The following is a 14634-nucleotide window of genomic DNA, read 5'->3' as shown; positions in this document are numbered from 1 at the left end:
AACAGTATGTTATGACTGTTGGATAAAGCATTTTATCAACATTCTACTAAACTTAATAGGTCAGAGATCTTAAGTGACCTGTCCTGCCTACAACACAGATCATGTAAAACAACATTAGGTAAAGTATGCTATATGAAAATATCACAGAATGAATATAGCTAATTACTTATTCTGCTGTACGTTGTAGCTGGCATACAATGTTGTAGTCTCTGGGGCATATCTGAACAAAACACACTTCATAGACTGAAATATTTAAATATGGTAGATTTGTTTATCTGCAATGGCAAAATCCATCACTGAAACCTCGAATATTCTCTTCAAAACTAACTCATCATAACCCACACCAACTATGCTCCATTCATACCAAGAAAAAAACTTCACACTACACACACCATTCCTTAGCAAAATGTTCAGCAAAACTGATAATGACATTCTAATGTTCACTTCATTAGATTCTGTTTTCAGATATAAAGACTATAACCAACCATATTATGCATTCTCAAAAATCCACTGGAAGGTAGAGCAAGGACCACCAACAGCAAAATAGCCACAAACTTTTGCGAACAAACCACTTTTATAAAAAAGTTTGTTTGCTAAAGTTTCTGGCTATTTTGCTCTTGGTGGTCCTTGCTCTACCTTCCATTGGATTTTTGTGAGTTGGTTTGTTTTCTGCTTCATTTTTTGTTATTAGTTGTTTCATGTTTCATGTCATGCATTCATTTTTGCATAAGTGATTGAAAAGTTGTAAAATTAAAGCCCTATGCCCATCATAGAAGTAGTTCATTTAATTTCAACCACACTTACTGAAACCCACTTAGTCACAACCAAAAGACCAAATATGTAACCCACTGATGATTTTGAAGTGGAGAAAACCCCTGTATGACCGATGTGCAGCCATTATGCTTCACCAAGTCTAAAGTCACTGAAACTGTAACCAGAAAAAGCAAGCTACTCCAAACTTCAGCCCACAGAAACAACAAAGAAAAAAACACCTTCTGGGGGTGATAAACCTCTCTGGTCAACTCATGTGGGGAGCTTTGAACCACATTCCTTGTTTATACAGAAACTACAAAGATAGTGATCCCAAACAAAACAAGAATGAGTAGTTCAAAGTCACAAAAGTGAAATGGGTTTGTCCACTTTATACTTTGCTAAGTGTAGAAAAAAAACACAAATTCAGGGAATTGTGCCACATGCACAGTCTATTACAACAAACTGTGAGATCGTCCAATCTCATGCTAAGTTATAACAGTCACGATGGATTGCCTTTCTGGTTCTGGGGCTTGACCAAATAAGCTTCAATCAATGTGGTGGTAAAGGATTAACTACATACTCTTCAGTTTCTCTAACTGTTGTAACTGATCATAGATAAATCTAAATATTTTAATTAAAAATAAATCTTTGGATTCTGCTGTTGCTATAACAGACTGAGTTTCTTCTATAAAGCTGAGATATTATTTCTGATCTTCCCTTATGGATTATTACCTGACAGATTTCTCCCTCTGCCTTCCGTAGCCAAGCCAGAGCCTCATCAGATGGCAGGAGAGCTTCAAGATGTCTGACAGTGTTTTCCTGCAGTGGGATATGACACTTGCTAGTCTCCAAAAGGTAAGTCTCTAAGATCTTTTCTGCCAGTATCTGACGCAGTATATTGCCCTCTCGGTCTCGAGAACTCAAGACAGCAATGGAAAGGAAGGTGTCCATTACACGCCATAACCCTAGGTAGTGCAGCTCAAGGATACAGCCTTTTTTGTGTAAAAAATTTTCAAAGGGACCTCCTGCAAAACTGTCTGCTCTAAGCACCAACTGCAAGTAGTCGAGCTGGTGAGGAATTAAGGGATAGTTCTCTATCTGCTGTAACGAACAGGATTTGACAGGAGGACTGTATATGCTTAAAGTTTTTCCTGGAATTTTTACATATGAACCATTTTTTGGTACTTTTTTGCCAACAACTGGCGGTAGTGGCTTTTCAGTATTACTGTTTAGACTTTTAATATTGCTTACATGTTTTGATTTGCTATTACTGTTGTGAGATAGTGTCGTGCATGCCCTGGGGGTTGAGTTTTGTGAGGAGATGGATCTTTTCACTTTACCATCAGTAGCATAGTTGGATTTAAGTTGTTTAGAACTATCACAATTTTCTTTATATGTAGCCTTCCAAGAATCTCTCCCAGTTTGACTTCTTAAAACTGGATGCTTGTCATTATAACCTTCAGCAGAACACCAAAGTAGCCTTTTGGTATGTCTTGTAGAATACTGCTCTGGGGCATGCAAGGACTGTTTTATTTGCACAGGTAACACAACTAGGGTAACATCGTCCTCTGCTTGGTTTTTTTCCACACTTTCTGAATTCAGTCTTACTAGACAGCTTTTTAGTATGTGGCTTTCCTCTTCCAGCTTCTCCAAAGTAATTTTGGAATGAGTTAAAAAGCATGGTATCCAATAGGTTTGTAGTTTATGCAGGGCTTTATGCTGTATCTGCCTCAAAAGCTCTATCCGTTTTTTTAGAGCATTTTCCCAGTTTGCAAATTCTTCCAGCGTTTCTGTAAAACATAAATATGAAAAACATTCAGAAAGATAATTTACTGTCTTCTTTTAAGTTCAGGAACAATCAAGTTAACTATTTTACTATGGTGTTTAGATTCTTAGCGTATAACTTAGAATCCCTTCTTTCTATTTCTCTGTGACTTATCTAGTTCAAAAAATTCCAAATGAGACACCAGAAGTATCAGAAGCTAATCATACTGCAAACAAGTTGAGGTGACTGAGAAATTTGCACATGACGTAATGTGCTGTAATTTTCAACCACACGACCTGAGTGAAATTAACTCCATCCGGCTGCTTCACACTACAGTATGTCTACTGAGCACATAGTATCCATAATGATTTCCTGTTGCAAAAATTAGACAATGTTACTGCCAAGGGAATTTCTAAAGCTGAATTTCACTTCAGATGTAAAAGCACAAAAGACGAAATACCTTCAGTTAAAACCAGTTGTACTAAGCACATAGTATCCCTGACAATTCCTACTGCAAAAGTAAGATAATCTTACTGCCTAGGGAACTTCTATAGCTGAATTTCACTCTCACTGTAAAAGTACAAAAAGAGAAATACTCCCAGTTAAAACCAATGTAAGGCAGTTTCCAAGAATCAAAGTAAATTGCTGAAATATCTTGCTTTCCCTAACTTTTGCATCAGTGCATTCTATACTGTCAGTGTGAATCTGCTGGAAGAGCTCCCGCCACCCACACCCACAGGCCTCATACTGCTACAGTTGAAGTTAAATTAACACTTCAGCATATTTCAATGTATCATTGCAAAATTTCCATGGAGAGTGTGAAGCATGTGCCCTGGCCCAGCAATCAAGGAGCCTCAATCCTCACCACTAACACCAGAGAGGGCGTCTCATATAGGAGGAAAGGATAAATACGCACAGCAAAGTGCAATTTCCCTTAAGAGCATACAGCGATCACAGTCAGTCCGGGGCTGGTCACTCCCTTGCTCCCCAGGTCCCCAATAAGACTCCCCACTGGCACAGCTATAGGGTCCAGATCTCAGCCTAGCTGGGCAAGCTAAAACCTCCAGCACCCTCTCTGTCCAACCAGTGCTTTGTGCCCCTGCCCTAGTACCTGACACACACACACACTTTGAGATAAGAGTTTATACAACCATACAGATACTCATGAGAAATGCTGGCACAGGTTCTCCAGCTGTGCCCCTATTACCCAGACTATACGGTAGTACCGCCTGCCACCATCCAGCTAATATTTATCAGCTACTCAAAGGCACTTAAAAGGGTGTCCACTTGTTACTGTGCAATATTATTATCCAGTTGGTAGTATAACTAAACAGTCAAGGCTTATTAGAGTGACTTGGTACAGTAATGACTATAAATATGCAATGCACTCTAGAGCTTAAATTATCTCTATACAAAACAGCCACCATTGAAGGATTTTAAAATATTTAATAATAAATAATAAAAAATACAAGACAATACTTCTTACTATACAGTGCTAGTCAAAGGTTCAGAGATCACAGAGAAATACTTAAAATAAAATCAATAGTGCAATTCTGACATCACAGAAAAACACTTAGTCTAATCTTTCCAGTTCCTAGCTATTTCTAAAAGAAAACACAAGTCTAAGATAACCTACATAAGAAAACAGGCAGGATGCTGATGAGTTGGATGGTCAAGACAAAAATGCTTAATTCTCTTTGGTTCTCTCTGTTTAAATTGAAATTGCAGTTCTGATTTACATTACATCATTCTTCACTCTTTCCTGGGGTTCTCAGGCTACACATTACATCATTCTTTATACTTCCCTGGGTCTCCAGGCTAACAGAAATGGCATTTACATTCCTAACATCTCCCTTTTGTTATCTTGCAGCTGGTCAGGAGCAGTGCAATAAAAATACATTTATATGTTTAAATCTAGCACTTTAACTCTTGGTTAAAACAATAGAAAAAATGTCTTCATCTAGACCCCTCGGAACCATTGTCTATATCAAAGGGTCACCACATGCTTTACTTTGGTCAGTAGAGTGCACTGTCACATTTATTTCCAGTTCCACATGTAACAGTATTTCTTTACATTTAGGACAACAAGCCCGTGTCTTACATTGATATTCAAAAATTATAGAATTACCTATAAAATTCTCTCTGGCTAGTCTGGCAGCCTTCACATTTCTTTACCCACTCTTCACAGAGAGAGCAAACAAAGTCCACAACAATACTATTAAATGCTGTGACTCACCTCAGGTAGTTAAAATACCTGGTCTTTGTATCTATAAACATTCTACTTCATTGATTATTTTTGGTAGAAAACTATCTGCAGGGGGAGTAACTGCATTCCACTGAAGTACCTGACTGGCCCTCCCTTCACCTCAATTGTTCTCCAGCTACTATTGCTTTTCTGGCTCCAAATTCAAGATCACTTTTTTCCCCATGACCCAAGTGAAATCAACTCCCTCCAGCTGACTCCCTCCAGCTGTTTTACTGTACAGTAAGGTTTATTTATTTTATTTATTTATTTTTATTTTACATTTGTTGACCGGGAAAGTCCGACTGGATACATGTCCATTTTCAGCGGAGGCCCGGGGAGAAAAGCTCCACAGTGACAATAATATAATGCATAGATATAGTAGATCGAGGTAAAAAATAGACAATGCCTAGAACTATGGTACAAAAACAAAACAAAACAAATTCATTTACTATACTAGAAAGCCTCAAAAGCTCTATCCGTTTTTTTAGAGCATTTTCCCAGTTTGCAAATTCTTCCAGCGTTTCTGTAAAACATAAATATGAAAAACATTCAGAAAGATAATTTACTGTCTTCTTTTAAGTTCAGGAACAAGGTACATTGTATATTTTTAATTTCTTGACATAACCTGTCTATTATTTCATTCTGGTTTAACCTTGCACTAGAAACAATCTCCAATACGCTTCTACTGTGCTACAATCTGGCTAAGTCTTGTTATCTTTCTGCTGTTAATGTTTAGCAAATGTACTTGCAAGTTTCTTATGGCTTTTGCTGTAGGATTCAGTGATAGTTCTTGACTTTTTTTTCTGAATACCAGAGTGCGTTGCTATCTGGTTGTGTTCTTTTCCTACTAATCTCTGCCATATATATAAGCATGTTTCTACTGGCTTCTGTTGTAGGATTTCTTTGCAGTACCTTAGTGTATGTTTTATGAACAGCCCAGTTACTGGCTAGCCTAGTCAATTGTTAGTAATCTGAGACAGTTCTGGTTTGTAAAAAGAGTTGGGTGACTGCCTAGTATTTTCATATCTGTTACAAATTCAAGCTGCTTATTACAAAAACATTAAATGTCACATTGTGGAGCAGAGAGTGGAAACTAACAGAGACAGGCATTCTACCTGTCCTCCTAAAATCTGGAAACCTCCATCTCAGTAATCCCAAACTTGCATACCAACACATATCTCTTGTTAGCTGCTTTATTTTCCATCTGTCCTTCTAAACTCTGGAAACCTCCATTTTAGTCATTCCAAACTTGCACACCAAGACACATCCCCTGTTAGCTATTTTATTTTCCAAGGCAAAAGCTATAAAATACAAATGGGGTGGGTTTGGCACAATGGTTAAGGTATTCAACTCATAGACATAAGTTACAGGGTTTGATTCTGACCTAGGGGTACAGGCTAGGCTTAAAATGGCCCTTCAGGGCAGTTAGTCTAGAACTCACCTATAAACCTATAAATATACAATCATGAAATATAGTGCATTACTTATGTTAGCCAAAAGCTATTTAATGTAGCAGAGCACATAAAAAATAATATTAAATCTACCCAGTTCAGCCACCAAACAATCCTAATTATTTTAATCTGTCCATCTCGCAGTGTACTGAGCACATAGTATCTCTGATGACCTGCTGCAAAAGTAAGGCAATCTCACTGCCAAGTGAGCTTCTACAGCTGAATTTTGTTCCAGTTGTAAAAGCACAAAAGGAGAAATACCTTCAGTTAAAACCAATGTAAGGCAGTTTCCAAGAATCAAACAAAACCGCTGAAATACCTTATTTCCCCATCATTTTTGCATCAGTGTATTCTGTACTGTTGAGTGAATCTGCTGGATGGGCTCCCCCACCCCCAACCACACACCTTATACTGCTAAAGTTGAAGTTAAATTAACACTTTAGCATATTTTACTTTAGCACTGCAAAATTCCTCTGCAGAAAGTAATTAATGCCCATGAAAATAATATTAAATGCCGGGATTCACCTCATTTATATATTTATATGTGTGTATGTACAGGCAGTTCCCGGGTTAAGGACAAAATCCAGTTTTTAGTCTGTCCTTAAGTCAAATTTGTATGTAAGTCGAAACACTTACATATGGTCCTTATTAAATGTCACTTAGTCAAATGTTTGCCTCAGTCTAGTATTCATTTTACTTTTCTTTGCATATAAAACACTTCGAAACACTTCCAAATTAAAAAAATTAAACATAATGCTGTATTCTGTAACTATACTTCCTTACTTCCTATGAGCTATGCTTCCTTACTTTCTATCAACATAGCTGGTTTAAGGCATCTTGTTATTAAATAAAGTGCTTATGAGGACTTTTTCACACACACACACACACACACACACACACACACACACACACACCTCTCAACGGTACAAATTTTCAAAGAATATCCAGATTTTTGCCACATATTTTTCGTCCATTTTTCATAAAATCATTAAAGATTGAAGTTCAGACGTTTGAGTTTCAGAATTTATACCCTTCAGAAAATTCATGCTAATGCAAAATATGTTATTCTATCAGCTTTCTAAGTTTGTAAAAGCAACATTTTAAAATTGTCCCTATTTTTGGGCCTTTGTTCTACTTTTATTTATGGCTTTGTCCAGATTTCTTGCTCTAAAAGGTTGAGAGGTATCTCACACACACACACACACACACACACACACACACACACACACACACACACACACACACACACACACACACACACACACACACCCTTAACCCTACTTTACCTATTCCATAACAAACGCCGTCCCCTTATGCAACCACCCACCTCTTAACTGCTGCCAGAGGATCGCTCGCTTTGACTCTTCATTCTCTCTCACACACACACAGTCACTTCCTCAATCATACCTGCATTCACTCACACATCGCTCTTACTCTCCCGATCTCTTGCATTCACTCACACATCACTCTCACTCTCTCACAGACACAGTTACTTCCTCATTCATACATGCATTCACTCACACATCGTTTTCACTCTCCCGATGTCTTGCATTCACTCACACTTCATTCTCACTCTCTCCCGATCTTTCACACACACAGATTTGGGCAACTTTAAGAATTTTTATTTATTTATTTTTACATTATTTTCAACATTGCGGCAGCCTGTTCATATCTATGAGTTGTATGCATGTTAGATGTCCGTAACCCGGGGACTATCTGTGGGTTCACTACATATGATCAAAAGTTCATATGACCGAAGCCCATTTGACTGAGATCAAATGACACAAAGTTCATTTGACTGAAAACCCATATGACCAAAAACTCATTTGACTGAAAAACAGCACTGGCAGTCTGTAGAGCACTGTAAGGCAAGTAAAAGGTATATGCCCTGCTCCCCACTGTAGTGCGACCCTGGAGTTAGAATATATTGTTGGGGGGCACAGCCCCCCAAACTGGGGGTGGGTGGGGGCATATCCCCCCACAAAGTTCAGTTTTACCAAACAATATCAAATCAAACCACAAAATATCTGACCAAACTAGGTAGGGGGCTATGCCCCCCACACCCCCCAATGTGGGAGGCTGCACCCTGCACACCCCCTGACAATATATTCTAACTCCAGGGTCGCACTACAGTGGGGAGCACGGCATATACCTTTTACTTGCCTTACAGTGCTCTACAGACTGCCAGTGCTGTTTTTCAGTCAAATGAGTTTTCGGTCATATGAACTTTCGGTCATTTGGTCTCAGTCAAATGGGCTTCGGTCATATGAACTTTCAGTCATATGTAGTGAACCCATAAATATATGTATATATATATATATATATATATATACACACACACACACACACACATATATATATATATATATATATATATATATATATATATATATATACATACACATAGGAAGCCATATCTACTGTGCTTTAATAAACATAATACTTCAAGGATATATAAGGACAGGTAATTAAAGGAAGGATGTCAAGGATAAATGAAGATAACACAGCTGGAACATTATGGTAAGTACATAACTTCTTTATCTGATGTCGTCAATCTTCATTTTATCCTTGACAGATGAGGCAGAGTCCCCAGCTACCTAAAATCTTGGGTGGACTCACAGAAAGATATACCTCGGCACCATCGAGCCAACGTTATATGCGGAGAAGTCCAAGTAGTTTCTTCACAAATATCATCCATTGAAGCCCTGGAATGGAAAACTTCTGAAGTGGCTATAGATCTTGTAGAATGTGCTTTCATGGGCTTAGACAAGGTTAATTTATTCTTATCATAAATAAATGAAATACAGTCTTTCAACCAAATAGCTGTTGGTGAAATGAGAGTCAGTCAAATCAGTTGTCAGTAATTTGAAATTTAGGTCATTTGGGTGACAGTCAAATGAAATAAGTCAAATGAGTTTTAGGTCAAGTGAAGTAGATCCATTTACACCTGAAATTAGAACTAAACGAATTGTATGAGATGAACTCATGGTTATTGGTCTTGATAGTATCAGTAGAATATATCAAAATCTTTTAGAGATCCCACTCTTTATTGCCATGTACCATCACTAGGTCTTCATAATTATTAGACTGCTTTGTTTTGTGCCCTGGCCCAGCAATCAAGGAGCCTCAGTCCTCGCCACTAACACCAGAGAGGGCATCTCATATAGGAGGAAAGGATAACAAATACACATAGTAATGTGCAATTTCCCTTAAGAGCACACAGAGATCACAGTCAGTACGGGGCTGGTCGCTCCCTTGCTCCCCAGGACCCCAATAAGACTCCCCACTGGCACAGCTATAGGGTCCAGATCTCAGCCTAGCTGGGCAAGCTAAAACCTCCAGCACCCTCTCTGTCTAACCAGTGCTTTGTGTCCCTGCCCAAGTAGCTGACACACACACACACACACACACACACACACACTCACACACACTTTGAGATAAGAGTTTATACAACCACACAGATACTCCTGGAACTTGCTTTGCTGGAAAAATTAGACATAGACTCCAGGGTGGCTAACTGGAATGCCACTTTCTCTTGGACTCCCTCAGCCACAGCTCCTGCCAGGGTGTCTGACAATTCCTTAATCAGATCCCATTGGAGTCTAGTGAAATGTGCCAAGCAGTTCAAGGACCATATAGAGAAGGTTAATGAAGAATAGACCAGCTTCCCAAATCTTTCCATAGCCCGAGACTCCCTTTTGGGCAGATGGACAGAGGAACTCTCCGTAGCAAGTTCCTTTTTGATGGCAGATGCTATGACCCTGGCATCCACAGCTAACCCCTAGGCCCAGAACTGCTTATTCTCAGGGGGCAGATAGTATTTTATCAGATTTTTTATGGGATGGGCTTGATGGTGTCTGGAGACTTCCACACCTGCAGTGAAATCAATTAAATTAGTTCATCAGTGGGTGGGGATACCTAAGAGGTAGATGGGCAGGTGCCAAATGCCTGGAAATAAACAGATTCCTCAGAGGAAGGGTTTTGGGACTTCCAGCTACTCCTCTGTTTTAAAGTTCTAAAATGTCTCCAAATGAGACATCTTCACGAGGTGACCATGGGGACCCTTCCCCCTCATCAAAATCTGTGTCCTAGGTAACTGATTCCTGGGGGAATCCAAGTGCTTCCTCTTGCACTTCTTTTTCTGAGAGACCTCCTGAGGGGGTATGATCTGGGGAGGTATCAGAAGATGATAGAAAGCTGGGCCTGTAAAACCTGAGACTTGGGCACCAGCTGTCCCAGTGGAGAGGCAGAAGAAATAATTGAGCTAAAGGGGGGTACCTGGTCTGAGGGGGAAGAAGCTGAATGAGCCACCATAATTGAGAGGGCCCTCTCCACAGCCTCGAAGGCTGGCTCCCTGAAGAGGGAGGGAGTCCGGAACTGAAACAGACTGCCTCAGGACCAGAGCCACTCCTCACTCTGAAGAACCAACCTTCAAGACAGAAGCCTGTGCCAAACTAACTTCAGCTGAAGCTCTGAAAAGCAGGGACAGCTCTGAACAACCTGGAGTCAAGACCTGCCCTGCCGGAACCAACAGACTAGCTACAGCTCCAGGAGGTCTCCGGTTTCAAGGCCACTGAAGAACTCAGGGTAACTACCAGTTCTGAAGAAGCGAATAACTCCAGAGCTGGTACAGTTCGTGCCAGAAGATCTGGAACAGATAACTCTAAGGCCTCAGAAGAGGTTAGAGGGGGAGTAGTTAGTGGGGTAAAGGAAGTTTCAGTGCCAAGACCCGAGGAGTCTGAACCAAAAGGGGGCCTGAAAGTCCTCTAGCCCATAGAATTTTATGCACCAGCCTCTCCATGTCGAGTTTGGAAAGACTTTTGGTAGAGCAGATGGATGAAGTAGAAGGGGACTTAGGTCTCTCTGCAGAAAAGCCTCTGGGAGCTGTCCAGCAAAAGGGTCAACACAAGGTGAATAAGTAGTTCTAGGTATTATGTCCTTAATCATGGAAAGTGAAGCAGAAATGCTTTCCTGCAATGAGGCCCTTGAAATCGAAGGACTTGAGATTACAATAGGTGCTGGAGTAGTTGTTGACACTGGTGTTTTAGAAGCAGAGGCTTGTGGTTCCACTGACACTTCTGGAACTGAGGGTTTCAGTTTCTTTGCTTTTGGAAATGATGGAGAGGTCACAACTGAGAGACTCCTTTTCTTTTCTTTGTCCACAAAAGATGACAACAAAGGGGATGAGATGTATGTTTTAGCTTTGTCCACAGAAGACAGGGCTTCACTAAATGCTGAGAGAAGCAGACCTTTCAAAATTAGCTTATTATGCCTTTCAACAAGGGCCCGATGACTAAATGCATGACAAATGCTGCAGTCTTCTTGTAAATGGAGGGGACCAAGACAACAGACACACAGAGAATGAAAATCCGATGAAGGTATTTTATGGCTGCACGTCTGGCAATTTTTAAAGCCAGAGGGGCCCTTACCTTTCTCGGCCATGTCAACAAAAGGCCACTTACACTCACACTCGCACTAAGTATATAGAAGGAACTGACAGAGAAGACAGAAGATTTATTTTTATTATTTTTATTTTTTTTGAAAGAAGTGAGGGGAAGAAAAACTATCAGCAATGATAGCTGGAGGAGTACACAAGCATATACAGGAAAGGGGTAAGAACGGCAAGGGGGGAGGACTATCAGTGATGACAGTGGGAAATTACACAGATGTGTAAAGGGAAAAAGTATCAACAATGATACTATAAGAATATACTAAGTGTAAGGAAAAAAATTAAAAAAGGAAGAACAGTGGTTGTGTGGGCCACAGTGATTTTGGAGGATTCCTTCTGAATCTTCAGAAGTACCCTGGATATTAGTAGAAAAGGTGGAAAAGCATACAGGAAGATTCCTGTCCAAGGAAAAGAAAATACATCTGTCTTCTGAGCCTTCTTGCATGGAGTCCTGGAACAGAAACTTGCCAGTTGTTTAATCAGACAGGATTCAGAGGTCTTCTTTAAGAACTCCCCACAGATGGATCATAGGTTCATAAGTTTATAGGTAGGTACTAGGCTATCTGCCCGAGGGCATTTATAAGCCTAGCCAGAGTGTGTCGGCTTTCGCCGCCCCATTGATTAATTAACTGAGCCTCTGTCAAGCAGAGCCAATGAAGTGATCCCAGGGGTGTACTTTCTGTTACCCATCCACTCGTCAAGGCTTCTCTTGAAGAGTGTTAGTGAGAGGCTCTGCCTAATGTAGTTAGGAAATTTGTTCCAAAGCATGGGGAGTCTCTGTGACAGGAATCTATCCCTCCAGCATGTTCTATTTATTGTTGTGGCAAGGTTTAGCTCACTAGAATGCGTGGCTCGCAGTGACTTGGATTTCTTTAGGTGGGGCATATCCATCAATTCTGAGTTGGACATGGCTTTGTATGTCAGGCAGAGATCACCTCTGAGTAAGCGATATGCCACTGAGTACAGCCAGAGTCCAAATCTTAGAAGGCCCCCTGATGTAGTTTCCATTCGTGGGAGTCGGCCCTGGTCCTTCTCAGCTTGTCTACCACACAGGTTTGATCTGAAGGAATGTTGGATGCCTGTAGAGTGAGACTGCATTATGAAGCTATATCTGCAAAGGGGGTATCACCTGGTTCTCCCTTGCTTGTTGATCTAGCGTATGACTAAGATGGTTCAGAGTTGAGTGCTTTGATTACAGCAAGCCTCTCCTTAATATTTATGTGCTTGCATCTGTACTTAGTGCCCCATACTTCCTGCACTTTTATGTCTCCTGAAAGTGCTCTCCAAGCAAAGTCCGAAGCGTCAGTTGTGACTGACTGCTTTGGAGCAGGGGAACAGAAGGGTAGACCTGGATTTAAGAATATATGTTGTCTCCACCAAAAGATTTCTCTTCTAACATCCCCAGCACCAGGACTTAAAAAGACAAAGGGTGTTGATGCTGGGACCAAAAAGGCTTCAGATACCACTGTATCGTTCTCATATGTAGTCTTGCCAGGGATACCATGAGAATCATAAATGCCATGAGACCCAAAATCCTCAGGTGTTCTCTTGCACTGACTGAAGTATGAGTGAAAATCTTAGAAATAGATCTAAATAAAGATCTATTTTTTCCTGTGGAACAAAAGCTCTTTGAACTGAGGTGTCTAGCTGACATTCCAGGACCACAATCCTGTGGAAAGGAGACAAAAATGACTTTTGAATGTTCTCTTGGAATCTCAGCTTTGTAAGGGATGTCTCACCCAAGAGAGAGAGATAGCTAACACTTTGAAAGAAAAGAGCTGTGTAAAGATAAGCAAGTTGTCTAAATATGGAAAATGTGGATGCCCTGTAGCCTGCAATGAGCTGTAATTAAAGCTAGACACTTTGTGGACATTCTTGGTACAATAGATAGTCCAAAAGGTTAGGCATAGAACTGGTAATGTGATCCAGACTAACAAAACATTAAGAAACATCTGAAGTCTGGATGAATAGGGATATGATGATAAGCATCTTTTAATTCTACTTTTGCCAGGAAACTTGAAAGAGGAAGAAGAGGCAACAGATTGTGAAGTGACATCATTTTGAATTTGGGCACAATCACAAACACGTTTACGAAAGAAAGATCCAGAAATGGTGTCTAAGCATTTTTTTATTTCTTTGGCATTAGGAACATCCTTGAATAAAAAACCTTCCAACCTGGGAAGGAGGAACTGATTTTATCACTCCTAGGGAGAGCATGTGATGAAGAACCAGTGGAAACAAAACAGACTGATCTTGAAGACGAGGAATGACCCCCCCCTGGAAAACAGGAATTTTCTCCCACTGTCACCTGTAACTTTGATGAATGATTTTTCAGAACCCGTATGTCTAAAACTATCTGTTGCCAAAGAGCAAAACAGAGATTCAGACTTTCTGGAAGAAAAAAATGGGAGGGGGGTAGGCTGGGAAGGGGTTACAAGGTTTCTTGAGTAGTCATTCAGACTTGTTGGACTGTCCTTGATTTTGAAAGGTTCTAGACCTCTTTTTGGAACCCCCCATGCCATTTCTTCTTAAACATCTGTTTACCTGTATTTTGTTGAGACTGTTTATTCTGTTTTTGCCAAAAATGAATGAGGAGACAGAAAATCCCTTGGAAAATCTGGAAAAGGAGGGTTGAAACATCTTAGAGATTCCCTGTATTAGCTTACCCCTTTCATTACAGTTTTTGATCACCTCTGCAGCGGAGGCCAAACACTAAACCTCTATCCAAGGAAGAATTTAAAAATCTCATTTTTAACATTATTTGGGAGGTTCTGATAATGCAGCCATGCAAACCTTTTCAAAACAGTACCAGTCGCCATAAACCTGGAAGAAATATCAAAAGAATCATATATACACTGTAAACAATGATTAGTGACCTGCACAGTGCTAGAAACTAAAGTTATTTAAAGCAGATTTTTCCTCTCAAGAAGAAACTGCAGGTAAAACTGTCCTGATAGTTTCACAAACAAAA

At 40.1% G+C, this 14634-nt stretch overlaps 1 protein-coding gene across 1 annotated transcript in view; it reads right to left on the bottom strand.

Annotated features, from left to right (window-relative positions):
- Positions 1–14634, bottom strand: part of RGSL1 (regulator of G protein signaling like 1) — a 1267980-nt gene that overhangs the window by 1127860 nt on the left and 125486 nt on the right. The window contains exons 3-4 of the mRNA XM_044086788.1: positions 5218–5286; positions 1486–2543 (exon numbers count right to left, since the gene is read on the bottom strand). Of these exons, the coding sequence (XP_043942723.1) occupies positions 1486–2543; positions 5218–5286 (1127 nt within the window). The remainder of the gene's footprint in view (positions 1–1485; positions 2544–5217; positions 5287–14634) is intronic.

The sequence above is a fragment of the Protopterus annectens genome, chromosome 10.part0, assembly GCF_019279795.1.
Source record: "Protopterus annectens isolate FY-2018-M chromosome 10.part0, PAN1.0, whole genome shotgun sequence".
NCBI lineage: Eukaryota > Metazoa > Chordata > Ceratodontiformes > Protopteridae > Protopterus > Protopterus annectens.
The sequence above is the reverse complement of the archived record's forward strand: the minus strand, read 5'-3'. Positions and strand labels throughout refer to the sequence as shown.